At 46.5% G+C, this 15,255-nt stretch overlaps 1 protein-coding gene across 3 annotated transcripts in view; it reads right to left on the bottom strand.

The window, feature by feature from the left end:
* Positions 1-15,255, bottom strand: part of TMTC1 (transmembrane O-mannosyltransferase targeting cadherins 1) — a gene marked incomplete at its 3' end in the record, with an annotated part of 173,124 nt that overhangs the window by 66,521 nt on the left and 91,348 nt on the right. For all 3 annotated transcript variants that reach the window (XM_084255808.1, XM_084255809.1, XM_084255810.1), the window contains one exon: positions 9,430-9,619. In XM_084255808.1, coding sequence (XP_084111934.1) covers positions 9,430-9,619 — 190 coding nt within the window. The remainder of the gene's footprint in view (positions 1-9,429; positions 9,620-15,255) is intronic.

Here is a 15,255-nt window from a genome sequence, read left to right as displayed (position 1 = left end):
TGGGCCTGCTGGGCCAGAGACAGAGAAGACCCTGGACAATGGCTGTTCCTGTGACACTGGGACACAGAGGCCACTGTGACCCCAGTCACCCCAAAGCAGGACCAAGCCAGTGAGCTGCGCATGGGCTAGAAAGTTGGACCTGTGACAGTGTGAGGGGGTTTGTGAGTTGAGGACAGAGAAGGGAAGGAGAGCGTGGTGCCTGCAGGGAGTGGGCACCGCATGAGAACAAGGAGGTCAGAAGGAAAACTCAGCACCACTGGTGCAGTCTTCCCTCCCTGAGCGCAGTTTTATTTTACCATTTGGTGTAATAAAACATGGTGCTGATTTTACCAACTTTCATGATGGCTATTCTGGAATTTGAGTGATTCCAGAAAGACCTACCTGCCACAATAATGCGTTAGCCTGTCACATGGCTGGGCTACATGCGGAATGATTTTCTGACTCTGAAAGCAGGTTCAAGAGTTCTCGACCATGGGGGCCTGTGGCTCTGGCCCAGGCATCAGCTACTGTGTGCGGTGAGAGAAGGGAGCAGCCCTGAGAACCAGGCCAGAGTACCTCAGCCAACTACCAGGTGTCTCTTGCCCCAGAGGAGCTCGCATGTCCCGGCAGACTCCACTAGGTTTTTAATTATTCCTATAAGCCACTGAAAACCCTCCCGGAAAGAAGGAAGAATGTTGATATGCAATCACCTTCCAACAGTTACTCTCATCCTAACCTCATCTCCTTGTTGAGGTGTGTGGTGTTGGAACGGGGAGACGTCTGAGTGCCAGGTATTGTATGTCCATGGGGCTGTGTGCAGCACAGCATGAGGACTGACCAGGAGCAAGGCCAGGCAGAAGGGAGAGGCCTCGGATGCATGGATCAGCCCCTCAGGAGGAGATGAACTGGCCTCCTCCCCATGCCACCAGGGTCATCTCCACTGACGGCCTGGCACACTGATCCCCGGGCAGACCGAGAACATGGCTTCTTTTACAGCAACCAGAGACCAAGCCAAAGATTTGTGTTGGTTTCCATGATGTGGAAGATAGTGAACGAACAGGTGAGATGGGGACAAAGTGGGGCACTCCATGCCCAAGTGTCCACTCTCAGAAGAACTCAAGATAGAAGTTATTATTAGGGAAGTTGGGTCTCGACACCCACCCACCCCCACTTTTCCCTCAGATTTTATAACTATGCCACAAAATTAGGAAAGGTATATAAACACCTTAAAATCTCTTGACACCCTGTGAGACTGTAATAAATCATCAAGCGGAAATAAGCCCCTCTGAAATACAAATGAGTGGCATTTCCTCTACCATGCAGAGGTCTTGGGAGGTCACAAGAAACTATGAAGAGCAGGATGATAGTGTTAACTCCTCCTAGCAGCCCAGATTGGCCTGGCTCTGTTCCCGAGAGTTCACCATTTACTGCAGCCAACAGTCTGACGTGCGGTTTGTGAGAGCCAGAGAGAGGCCCGAGCGCATCTGCAGCCCACAGCTCTCTGGTTTGCCAACAGGCCCACTCACGGAGAAAGCAAAATAAGCAGCCTCAGGGCTGACACGCTTTCTATCTCCCGTGCACACAATCCAGCCGGGAGGTTATCCTTGTCAGGAAATGGGAGAGCCAATCAGTTCACTTGCAAATTCATAGTTAAAAAAAGAATTGCTTCCAGCAGTGAATTTCTAGATTGTTCTCGACATTAGGGAATATGAGCTCAAATGTATCCTGAGTAGAGAAAGGGTGTGAAACGGAGGAGGAAATGAAGGAGAGACCCAGAAGAAGGCAAATTACATTTAGATTCTCAAAGATGCCAAAAGAACTCTTCTGTGGTAAGTCACCAACTCTGCCTGGAGGCCTAAAATTTCTTACACTGTCAAAATAGGACAAGTAGAAACACCTTTAAATTCATCCTGCTGCTACTTCTGGACCAAGGAAACCCTTAGATTCTAACCCTTGGTCCTTCCACTCAGTTCCGCCAGGGGCTAAGGGACATGGCCCGGGGGAGGCAGCCTGCTGGAAGGATCTCTGCCTGACTTGTGCAAGGGGATCTTTTTTTTTTTTTTTTTTTTTTTGGCTTTTTTGATAGCAACAACAACAATAAAATATGTACAAGAACCAATTTCAAAAGAGGCCAACAGGGTGGGGAGCAGGGATTGGGAAACATAGCTGCTGTTTTATATATTAGGTGTGTTAATTACATGTGCTCATTAGTAGCTCTGTGAAGTCAAGTATTAAAATATTAATAAAAAGTTAAATAAGTGAGACTTCAACTGTGATAGGGAGGATGGTTCCCCTCCGATGCCCTGGCTGATGACAAGACATAAAGACAAAATAAGGTTTCTAGTAAGTTAGAGAAGCAGAGAATTTAAGCGTGGATATTACCCAAAGATCAAGTCCCACCAGGCTGGTAAATACAGACCAAAGGAGATCTGTAAAGGCCCTCTGGGGACCCTTGGGCTGCTCTTTACTTCAGTCTGTTCCTCTCACGTTCCGCAAACACATGCGGGAGCAACTGTGGTCGTTAGGGGGTCTGAATCCATCCTCCTGCCTTCTCCCCACAAGGCTTGGATCCATTAGGAAGGAAATCAGACAAACCCATCCAGCTGTTGACAGAGCTGGAGCCAGTGAGAGTGGCAGCGGCAGCAAGGGAAAGGCAGGTCGAGTCCTGGGACAGAGGCGCCCCCTGCTCACACCCACACATACGCATGCACGCCCCATCGCCTCCTGGACATCACTTTCTGTGGCTTTAAAATCCACACACATCTCCAGCCTGTCAGCCTCCTGTTGTCACGGAAGCACGCCAGCCCTTTCCTGCTCCAGGTCTTTGAATGTGTGCCCCTCCTGTAGGACAGCTCTCCCTAAACAGACCCCTCACCCCTTCGCCTCTTTAATGACTCTTCAGACTTCCTCGCGGCCTTCATCAACATGTGGCCTATAAAGCAGATGTCTTGAGTGTTTAAGCTCCAGGCAGGTAAGCCCTAATCCAGCACTTGCAGGCACTCAACAATACCAAGCATGGAAGGGGAAGATGCGGTGAGGCAGAAGAGAAATATTCACCCTGAATATAAGCCATGGTGGCTTTTGTTTAAGTGCAAATCAACCAAAAGCGAAAATAAAACATTTTCTATGACTCCTTGGACTATGACTCAATGTCTATGCTCGTTCATCCAAGAGCTTTTTCCTGATAATGCATGATATGGCCTCACGACCTCAATATTCAAGGCCACAATTAGGGGCAATGCAATTATTTCAATCCAACACTGATGGACGGGCATTGGGAAGCGTTCAAGGCAGGCATAGCTGTGTTTATGTTGCTAATATTATTGTGAATGTTTCCTCCAGGGCTGTTTTTCACAGAAGAATGTCCATCAACCAGGACCTCTATTTTATACAAACTAAATCCTACTGTTTGGCATCAGAGTCCTTCAGCTCACGTCTCTAATAACTAATCATCATTAATCATCACACAAGAAAACCAGGGTTCTCTCCACTTGAAGAGGTGACTGAGGAGCAGGAGACTGTTGTGAAGACCCAATTTCAGCAGATTCCAAAGTTCCAGCAGACAGAGAACAGAGCACCAGGTCATAGAAGTGTACACCAGTCGCCAAACCTCTGTCTCCAAACTCTGTAGATGGGAATGTGCAAAGTCCAAGTGGTTTTCAAGAACCACTGGGGGCTTTAGTTACTGTTTGCAAAGGACTGTCAAGAAGAAAGCCATCAAGAAGAGTGGAGCTTAGATCAACGAGGCAGAATGCTTGGTGCATTAAAGTGATCGTGAAAGAAATTCCATAGAAGAAGAGGATTAACAGCCTTCCAAAGGGGAAGTTCCGTTCACTCAATACATTCGGTATCCAAAATGCTCCGGGAGGCCGAGGCCTGGCTGTGTGGGGTCTGCTGCCTTGTGCAGTCTACCACATGGAACACCCCTGACCAAGGTGACAGGCCATGGGGCCCGGCACTGCCCTCAGTTAGAGGGACAGACAGAAGGAAACCCTCACGGAATCCCCCAAACCAGAGCTCCCTCACATCTATGCCTACAGACCTGTTACTGCAGAGCAGCCATGCGGATTCATGGGCCAAGGGCAGGTTCTAATACGACCAACTCACACTGACCCCCAAGCATTTTATACTGCTATTAAATGGGGTCCTTTTCTAGAATGTAGAGAGGCTACTTAAAAAAGGGGAGGAGGGTTCTCAGCATAGCAAAATCTAATTGAACGAAGTCACCATTTTTTAATGACATTATTCATTTATGTAATAGATACTCAATGCAAACTGTCCCGACCCGCGGGATTCGTAGGCACAAAAAGAGAAGGGCTGAGGATTGAAATGAGGGGCTTGAGACAACTTGACGCTAGCGTTTACTTCTTTATTTTTCCTTTTCCTTTCTTTTACTTTTCCCTGTCTTTCTACCTTCCCTGACCTTCTCTCTGTTCCTCTCGCAATAACCTCTCTCGCAATAACCTCCTGACCTTCTCGTGGTTCTCTTCTTATATCCTGGTAGCTCCTCCCATCGTACCTCCCAGTCTCATTTGATTAATAGGAAACACCTGTGGTTTCTCAGCAGGCAAAACGGTAAAGCGAAAACTAATTAATAGCACGTGTGTTGCGCAACAGGGCGCATGCTCCAGGCGGCTCCGGACACAAAAAAAATTAGGTAATAGATATTGCTGAGGCAAGCTCCTGGTGGAAACAGACATTACAAAAATTAAGTATAGGGAAGAAAATGTAAAAAGTGTGAGGGAGGTAAGAAGTGGAGGGGTCTGCATTAAATCAGAGTGGTTAGAGACCTAGGAAGGAGAAAGGTGAACACAAGCTCCTATAAGGCCTTGACATGTTGGAGTGTTTCTGGGTATAGTTATACATATCATTGCTATTATATACAATTGACTTACAGAAAAACTGAGAGAATTACTTTTTAAAAAGGTGTTTGCCCCTGCACTGAGATAGCTCTCCATACCTACCAGAGTGGTGCTACACAAAATAATGAAAAATAATGAGTGTGGCAGAGATGCAGAGAAATACAAACACTTATACATTCCTGGTGGGATTGGGGAAAACAGTTCCTCAAAAACCTAAGCACACAATTACCATATGACTCAGGAATTGCACTCCAAGGTTTACACAGATACAAAAACTTGCACACTGAAGTGTACAGGAGCAAAACTCATGATAATCAAGAAGTGGAAATGACCTAAATGTTCATCAACAGATGGGCAAAAAAACAAATTGTGGCATATATACCGATAGAATATTATTCAGTCATGAAAAAGAATGAAGAATTGAGACATGCTACAACTTAAATGAGTGATTTACAATAATGTTAATATCCCAAGTTTGGCCTATATTGAAAAGACCAGAAACAACAAATGCTGGTAAGGATGTGGACAAAAGGGACCCCCTCCTACACTGCTGGGGGGAATGCAGACTGGTTCAGCCCTTATGGCAAGCTGTGTGGATGTGTCTCAAAACATTAAACATGGATCTGCCATTTGACCCAGTAATGCCACTCCCACATCTACCCCCAAAATTCAGAAACACTAATTTGAAAGGAAACTTGCACTTCCATGTTTATTGCAGCACTATTTACTATAGCTAACTTATGAAAACAACCTAAGTTCCCCCAAACAGATGAGTGGATCAAGAAGATATGATAGATACACACATGGAATGCTACTCAGTGATCAAAAAAGATAAACTCATGCCATTCACAACAACATGGATGGAGCTGGACGGGATAATGCTCAATGAAATAATCCAGAAGGAGAATGTGACCAGATGGTGTCATTAATATGAGGAATATAAGTAACTAAAATAAGAGTCAGATAAAGACAAGCTTAAAAACTAACCCTGGAAATCTGAAGCACCAAGGTGGGGATGAAGAGGGGAGAGGTAAGAACAAAAAGGGAAGGAAGCACGATGGACTATGGTGGTCGGTGCACTACAGTGATAACACCCCCAATTAAAAATAAATTAATTAATTGAATAAGTAAATTTCTGGATAACTCATTAAAGTTATCCATTTGCAAGCTGAGTTCATTATGCTGTTTACATCTTTCAGTTACCACAAGTAAAGCTTCGATGAATGTTCACAGACAAAACTTTTGTATGGGGCCTCCCCAGTGGTGCATCAGGTTGAGCGCAGTGCTATGGAGCTGTCCACAGCCTCTGCAGTGTCGGTTCAATTCCTGCCCAGTCAGGGAGCAACCCACATGGCGCCGCAGACCTCTCCTGACTCACCCACTGCTCCCCTCAGCAGTGTATTTCAGTCAATCTGCCTGTTCTGTTCCCCGCTCTGTCTCTGGTGGATCCTCTCACCCTCCCGCACTTCTGGCCTGTACCCCAGTTCTTGTATAAATAAATTAATCTTAAAAAAAAAAAACTTTTGTGACACAAGTTTCTATCTGTCTACAGTAGATACAGGCATGCCTGGTTTTAGGGTGCTTTACAAATGCTGCATTTCTTACAAATTGAAGGTTGGTAGCAACCCGTCATCCCTCAAGTCTACTGAAGCCATTTTTCCAAAGGCTTCATTTTCTGTTCACATTTAATTTAAGGTATGTACATTGTTTTTTAGATATTATGCACACTTTACAGACAACAGTAGAATGTAAACCTAACTTTTATATATACAGAAACCCCCAAATCCCTGAGTCGTGCTTTACTACAACACTAGCTCTATTGTGGTGGTCTGGAACCAATCTCTTTCTATCTCTGAGGTCTGTCTATATCAAGGCACAGAATTGCTTATTTTTGTGTTTAACTTTTGAAGAAGCTGTTGAATTTTTCCAACATGGCTGAGACATTTATTCCCGCCAGCAATGTATGAGGATTCCAGTTGCCCCCCATTTCGATCAATACTGAGTGTCGTGAATCTTCTTTATTTTTGTGAATCTTTTTAATTATACTCAGTCTAGTAGGCAAGTAGCAACTGTGGCATTAATTTGAATTTTCCTAATGACTAATGATCTGAGCATCTTTTTTTATTAATCTTTGTAGACTAATAAAGTTTGAGATATGTTTGAGACAAATTGTAGCATGTCTCAAAATCTTTGTAGATTATTTTCTGAATTGTCTATTTGAATCTCTTGCTCATTTTTAATGAGTTATTTGTCTTATTGAGTGTTAACAGCTTTTGAAATATCCCAGATACAAGTCCTTCATATATATTCCTTTGCAATTACTTTTTCTGTTACTTGCCTTTTGATTTAGCTAACATTATCTTTGATGATTAAAATTTAAAACCTGATGATATCCAATTTATCAACTTTATCTTTGAAAATTTTTATTTTATGTGTCCTACCTAAGAAACCAAAGTTCACAAAGATTTTCTCCTGATTTCTTGTAGAATTTTTGGTGTTACTTTAATTTTTTATTTAGGATCATGATCCACCTAGAATTAATTTCTAAGTGTACAGTATGAGTGTGTATTTTTTCCCTACAGATACTCCCATGATTCCAATGCCTTCTATATAAAAGATTATTCATTCCCCACTGAACTACCTGGGGAACTCTGTCAAATATTAATTGATCGTAGGCCTCCCCTGGTGGCGCAGGTGGTTGAGCGCTGCGCTGTGAAGCTGTCCACAGCCTCTGCAGTGCTGGTTCGATCCCGGCCAGCCGGAGAGGGTTCCACATGGCGTGGCAGACCTTTCCTGTCTCACCCTCTGCTCCCCTCAGCAGTGTATTTCATCACTCTGCCTGTTCTGTTCCCTGCTCTGCCTCTGGTGAATCCTCTCACCTTCCCGCGCATCTAGCCTGTATCCCGGTTCTTGTATAAACAAACAAATAAATAAATAAATCTTTAAAAAAAAATAATCAATCGTGTAAGTCTGGGTTTAGTTCTGAAATCTCAATTCTATTCCATTTTCTAGTGACTATTTTTTCCCTGAGTTTGGATTACACACCCGTTTCTTTATATGCCTGATAATCTAATTAAAACTATGCATTCTATGTTATACATTGTAGCAACTGTACTTTATTTTGTACTTCTAAGATGTGCTGCTTCTCTCTTCTTAATAAAGAATGATGAACCTGGGCCTCCCTGGTGGCACAAGGGGTAAGCACCGCACTATGAAGCAATCCGCAGTCTTGATCCCCGGGCCCGGCCAGGGAGCTATCCACATGGCGAAGCAGACTTCCCCTGTCTCATCCGCTGCTCCCCTCAGCAGTGTGCTTCAGTCAGTCTGCCTGTTCTGTTCCACACTCTGTCTCTGGTGAATCCTCTCACCCCCCCCCCACATCTCGGGCCTGTACCCCAGCTCTTGTATGCATAAATAAATAAATCTTAAAAAAAAAGAATGATGAACCTGTCTGGACTCTAGTGGAAAAAACCTGTTTCTCTCTGCAAGGAGTTGAAGTCTAACTCAGAGTTTGGTCTGGATCTCAGGGAATCTCTTGGATCCATACACTGAATGTTGGGAACAGAGGTCAACCACGGACAACTCACGCCAGCAAAGTTCCCTCCCTCTGCCACCGAACCTGGGCAAGCGTTAAAGGATTCATTCACATTTGCAGCAAATATGTCTCTTGGGCTTTCAGTTTTGCTTGAGTTCCCGGGAAGTCCCAGGTGCACACAGCGCTAGCAGTCAGTGCTGGATGCAGGAGAGAGCATTAGCTTGGCCCTTCCAAACATTCCTTTAAGTCCACCTGCTTTGCTACTGTCCCAAACCAAATCAGTCACCAGGCAGTACCCCTGTGGGTTTTCAACACCACATCTGGGGGATAGGGGGTTTGTGGGAAGCCCTTCAAGAACCATCTTCTTCATTGTGGTAGCAGTTTTCCCAAAGCAGGCAGTTTCAAGCTCTTTATTGTCTTTGATCATTTCTGAAATGGTTGCATGATATGTAATTTTTTCCAGCTATATATCTTCTTCTTTGTTTTTTTTATTGGAGAATCACCCAGTTACCTCATAACCACCACATAACCACCCATAATCTGAAGGGGTGTGAACGTGTATCCCAAATCACATACAGTGTTGTAAACCAACATGACCTCAATGAAAAATAGCACATCAAAAAGCAAGCACAGATGCATCTACATGGAGAGAAATTTTTACATACTAAAAAAAAAAATCAACAACAACAAAAAACACCAACCCACACAACAGGCAGGCAGTCATTAGTGAAAAAAAATCTTATACAAACTTTAAGCACTTTTGAATATCTTAGTGTTATCTCATTTATCATTATACAAAATCAAACAAATTACTCCAAAAATTAGCCAACTACAGCAGGGGGAGAAAAGTCTTGTTTGTAAACATTGAACCTCATATCCCGTTTCCACAGGGCAGGTAGAAACAGTGAGGGAGACCAGGTGACTGGGGTGCCATGGTCTGTGACCCCCCCCACCAAGAAACACATAGCAGATGTGCTCTGCACCCAGACCCCTGGGGATAGGGGTGTCTCTGAGTACAGAGCCACTCCCCAAGCTCTTTTGTCAGCAGCTTACCTTGAAGGCTGCCAGGCAGTGAAGGCCCAGCGAGGCCATGGCCAGGGCCAGCAGCACGGTGGCCAGGTTGCGCACATCCCAAATGGTCTCCACCAGCGGGATGCTGCCCACCTGCCAGTCATAGCACAGGGTGATGGGCGCCAGCAGCAGCCACACATTGAAAGCCAGGAGGTAGGAGTAGGTGAGGAATCTGGGGAGAGAGGAGACCCCATGAGCCTTGGCCACTCACACACCGCTGTTGCAGACACATCTCCCGCCACCGTCCCTCATGGGCACAGATGGGCCCCGCAGGACACCCCTCACTCAGGTCCTCCCTCAGCCTCCACAGGCTGGCATGTCTGGGTCACGGGCCAGAGGCCAGCCATTCCGTGGGGAACAAGACGGTTTTCACCACTGTGCGAATAAAGATGCGACAAGCTGTGATAAATAGCCGGTGTAGTAAACCAGAGGGCAGAAATGCCATGCTGGGCAGGTGACAGCTTGCTTGCCCTTTCCAAGGGCCCAGAGTCCTGCAGTGTCCAGGGGTACATTTAACCACTTTTATGACTAAGTGCTTCATGGTAAATTACTCCCAAAGGTTACAGTGTCCACAGTGTGAAGATAGTTTCATTCACACAGGGTTGGGGGTGCTTTCAGGGGGCCCGCACAGCTGTCCCCACTCACAAACACCAGGGACAGAGCTCAGGTGGTCAGACGGGAAATGGGAATGGAGATGGGGCTGGGGAATGAGGCTCAGTGGGAGCACCAGGGAGGGGAGTACGGCCTGCTGATTAACCTGTTCCTTCTGGGGGAGAAGAACAAGCGATTTTAATTTGCTCTGTCTACACAAGTTCACTAAGTCAGTCTAGACCTTTGAGAAGCACAGGACTCCGGGCTTGAGGACACCTCTGGGCTGGGAGCCAGCTAAGTCCCAGCCCAGCTTCTAGGAATGGGAGGCCGGGGGGCCCTGAGGAGGACTCCAGAGCCCCCATGTAACACCCTCCTGAGAAAGGCCGTCAGGAGCTTCTCTGCCTATTCTAAAATACCTGGAACAGGCCCCCGACCTGCTGCCTTAGCACAGTCACGTTGGAGGCTGACTGGTGGGAAGTTATGTCCCAAGCAATAGGGCTTCTTCCCAGGGAATCCTCAGGAAGGTCAGGGCCAGGCTCCCCCATCTCTGTGGAAGGAAGGAATCCTCACTTCCAGACCAGCCAGCCAGCCTCTGCCATTCCTACCCACTCATCCCCGGGCCCAGTTTGTGCCCCATCTTTTTCATCTCACCATGCCCGTCCCCTCTGCACTAAACAGAAGGCACATAGTTCTTTCCTCTCCTGCCAGGAGTATTTAAAATCTTCATCATTAAACTTAAATTTGATTGCATTTCAGACTGTTTTCACGGCTTTAACGTCCAGTGGTGCTTATCTTTGACGCTCTGTGTGGGAGTAAACCCTCAGGGAGTGTGTAATCCAGGAAGAGAGGCGAGAGGCCAAGTGGGAGCAGCCGGGAGGGCTGGGCAGCAGGTACGGTGTGTGCAGGACAGTCCTCCCTTGGCTGGAGTCTTAGGGCCACAGGGATGATGTCTGATGGTTTCTACACTGCTTCCAACATGAAGCACTGAGTCACTGGTCAGTGGCTACTGGTTCTGAGTGCTCTTCCCAGGCCTTCCAAGGGAGCAGTCATGACCAGTGAGGCCAGGTACAGTCACTCACTGCTGCCACCCCGCTGCTCCACAGAGAAATGGGTGGAAGGCCTGGGGAGACTTCAGTGGGACTTCCAGCACCTTCCTCTCTCCTGCTACCTCTAACAAAATCACCATTTTATTGATTACCATGCACTGAGCGCAACACCTGTTGGGGTGACATGGAGCCTAAATAAAAACAAATCAAAATAAAAAGCCTTATCTCTTTAGTCTTGGGCCTGTGAAACTTTTCAGGAGGAGAGGATTGGAATGACCCCAAGGGCTATCACCACAGAGCTCCCGAGCTGACCGGGCTAAGAGTGTGACGTGCCTTCTAGGCCGAGCATGACACTTAGCGGGAAAATCAAGCGGCTATCACACTCAGTTTCATACCAGCTCTTAAAAATCATTTTTAGAACAGCATCTCTCCTTCGCAAGTAATAAAGACAATGATTAGAAATGGCTGTTAAAATTAGAAAAGTCATTCTAGAAAACATGGAAATAACAGCAAAAAATGGCAATGGATAGATCAGGCCAAGTCTGCTGCCCAGACCTTCCTCATTAATTATAGCAACACAGAAAAGGGGGGCTGGCCGCCAGGTGTCCACCTGAGGTCAGCACTCCTCACCTGTGATGTCATCTTGTTCTAAAAAACCATGACCCTGAATCTGACCCTGTCCTTCTTGCGAGTGTACACCAACAGATGAGGCACCGGAGTCAGTGTCACCGCAGGAATCAGCGTGCCGGCCACAGTGAGATCAAGGGTCTGGGTGTATTTTTCATGGGTCTTCTTCCCTTTGAAACACACGCTGAAATGCGTCAAGGCCTAGGATGTGCTCCATATGCTACAGTGGGCCGGGGAGATGGGGTGAGTGAGACACACTGACCCCACTTATGAATGCTGGACTGGGTAATGCATGGGGGCGCTCTGTGTCTCTGTCTTTGCTTTCATAGGTGTTGGCTCTTTTCCCTAATAAAAATCATTATTTTTAAACTCCTGGCCCAAGTCCACAGATTCGAAAGAGCAATTCTTTTCAATCACATGGTGAGCTAGAGCTTGACCTGGGATAATTTTTTTTTCATAGCAGAACTGGGGTCCAGGCCAGAGGTGCGGGGGGTGGCAGGATTCACTGAGACAGAGTGGGGAGCAGAATGGGCAGATTGACTGAAATACACTGCTGAGGGGAGCAGCGGGTGAGACAGGAGAGGTCTGCTGTGCCATGTGGGTCAGTTCCCTGGCCAAGGATCAAACTCAGGCCATAACGGTAACAGCCTGAGATTTAACTCCTAGGCCACCAGGGAGGCCCAGCTTGGCCTGGGAATACCTGCAAACACTATGCAGAAGTTTTTGTTTTCTGCTTAAGTTCACTTTTAGGCCTCGCCCTGCAAATTGGTTGCATACTTTCTACTCTTGAGATGTCTTCCGGACAAAAAGCAAAGTCAGTGTAGTTACTTCTGGTTTTTAAGTGCTTGTGTGACTTTAAGAGAAACTTGTGTGACTTTAAGAGAAAGTAACCCAGCCAGGCTTAGCACAGGGAGGTGAAGATGATTAACGAAGCCGCTTTTACTCTCTCTCTCTCTCTCTCTCTCTCTCTCTCTCTCTCTCTCTCCAGAAACTGAGACCCATCACCTGCTCTCTTGGACACGGGGATTCAGATGGATGTTGCTGCTGAGAGGGTTAAATACTATTTCAGACACCAAGACAGCATTGGAAAATTCATGCACGTTTCAGCAAGAAGCCCCATGGAATCATGCCAAAAGCTAATTACGTGTTGGGGGCAGCCGAGCTCGCTGGGCTATGCAGCACACAAATTTCTTTTTAACTCACTGACCACGCATTACATTTCAAATTAATCATCTTGTTTATTTTGGTAAATTTTCAGAAATGAAATAATCTGTCCAATAATTCTGCCCTGCCAGGTGGGTTCTTTTTTTTAAAGTGGGAACAGAACCCAAATGAATTATTGACTGATTTTCAGCCATGAACTCAGCAGGCAGGAGGGAAGCCAGTGGAGTATCTTGCCAGCAAAATGGAATCCACAGCCCCGAAAGCCAGGAGGCAGCTTGGGCCCTTAGCCCTGTATTTGCATTCACCAGCCAGGGCAGAGGGAAGAGGTTTCAGTAAGAAACACATGACAAGAGAAGGGAGGGGCGCTGCCCGCAAGCTACAAGTGGCACCTTACAAAACCTGCAGCTCTTGACTTCAAATCTTCATTTTTGTCGAGAAAAAATTGGAGGGAGCCTCCTTCGTGGTCTAGCAGTTAAGGCTCAGCACTATCACCACTACGGTATGAGTTCGATCTCCAGCCAGGGAGCTACCCACATGTCACAGCAGACTTCTCCTGTCTCACCCGTTGCACCCCTCTGCAGTGGATTTCAGTCAATCTGCCTGTTCTGCTTCCTACTTGTGTCTGGGGAATCCTTTCACCCTCCTATACCTCTGGCCTACATCCCAGTTCTCCTATGAAGAACTGCAAAAAAAAAAAAAGACTGTTTTATGTGCAAAAATATATGAATATTCTGTTCTTGTGAAAAAGCTTTCTGGCTCAGAAAGAAGCAGAGCCTGCTTCCTGTGTGGCCCCAGATGCTGGGACAGGAACAGCGGAAGAACCGTGTAAGAGAGCTCTTGCGTGCTGTGTATTAAAATGTCTTTCCTCCCGGGAGCCTCTGCTTCTTTCACCTGCAGACCCTCATCGTTGCATAAATCCAGGCCATGTTCTCTGTACGCACTGTGTCCTCCGGGAGAGGGTGCAGGCCCTGCTCAAGGCCAATTGTCTGCTGCCCAGGTGCACGCCTACCTGCCCGGGGGCTCAGGAGATCCTGAGTTACCCGTGCTGCTCTGCTCCCCCAGGGTTTCCGCAGTCGCACTGACCCTAGTAACAAGGACAGGTCTTTGCTGGCACATCCTGCTTATTATTCTCATGACCATCACCTTCCCCAGGACTAGCTACAGAGCCACTTCCTGCCTGACCCTTCATAGACAGGAGGCCCTCACTGCCATGCAGGCAATGGTGAGGACTCGCACTGCACTGTCCAGCCCAGGAAAAGGGCCTGCTAGGTATCCAAGTGTACTGGTTTTCAGACTAAGCTGTTTCTTTTTGGGCAGCCTCTCAGCACCATGGCCGGCTGGCCCCTGTCCCTCCCACTACCAAGAGCAAGGAAAGCTCCTATAAAGGCACCCCCGGGATCGCAAGTCACAGAAGTCTCATTACAAAGCATTATTTTCCACTAGACTAAACTGAACAGCGTCTAATGAGAACACTTGTTACCATGGATAAACCATAAAGCAAAGCTGAAATGTCATTAGGTCTCTGTCCTTTTTTAATATGCCATTAATATAATATCTCATTCACAGACAGCTCTGTCGAAATAGAAAATATGAATCTCAATATCTAGGACTGACCCCAACAGCAGTCTAAGAAGGAAGCAATCATTCCTTTTGCCAAATAAACACCTGGATCCTGTGTAACCCCTGCTGGGCTTCTCTCTGTGAAGCACTAAATAATGTCTTTATTTCAAATCAATGTACCTCCTTTCTGTGAGTCTAGGCCTAGTGTTCGCCAAGCACACATGTACTTACTACTTATGCATTGGGTACATTTCCAGGTCTCCATACAGGCCTCCTGTGGGTCTATTAATTTTTTAAAAAAGATGTATTTATTTATGCATACAAGAACTAGACTGTAGGCCAGAGGTGCAGGGAGTGAGAGGATTCACCAGAGACAAAGTGGGGAGCAGAACAGGCAGATCTACTGAAATCCACTGCTGAGGGGAGCAGCAGGTGAGACAGGAGAGGTCTGTTGTGCCATGTAGGTCAACTCCCTGGCAGGGGATTAAACTCATGCTGCAGTGGACGACAGCCTCATTATGCAGAGACTTAATCCCTTGTGCCACCACGGAGGCCCTGGGGTCTATGAATGAACCACATCCAAAACATTAAAAATCCCTTTGGAACACACAGCATTTTCAATTTTACAAAATATTTGCATGTAAGGATTATTCTATCCAATAAAATCTCTATTAATTGGGCATGGCCCTCATTCCTACAAAAGGATCCTGGCCCTAAAGAGGCCGAGACCTGGTTCAAGGTTGCACAGTCAGCCCAGAGCAGACCCTGCACATAAGACAGGGCTTTCTGGCTCCACATATAATTCCCCACAATTATAGAG

Source organism: Talpa europaea (genome assembly GCF_964194135.1).
Source record: "Talpa europaea genome assembly, chromosome: 15".
NCBI lineage: Eukaryota > Metazoa > Chordata > Mammalia > Eulipotyphla > Talpidae > Talpa > Talpa europaea.
This window is presented reverse-complemented; position numbering and strand designations above follow the sequence as displayed.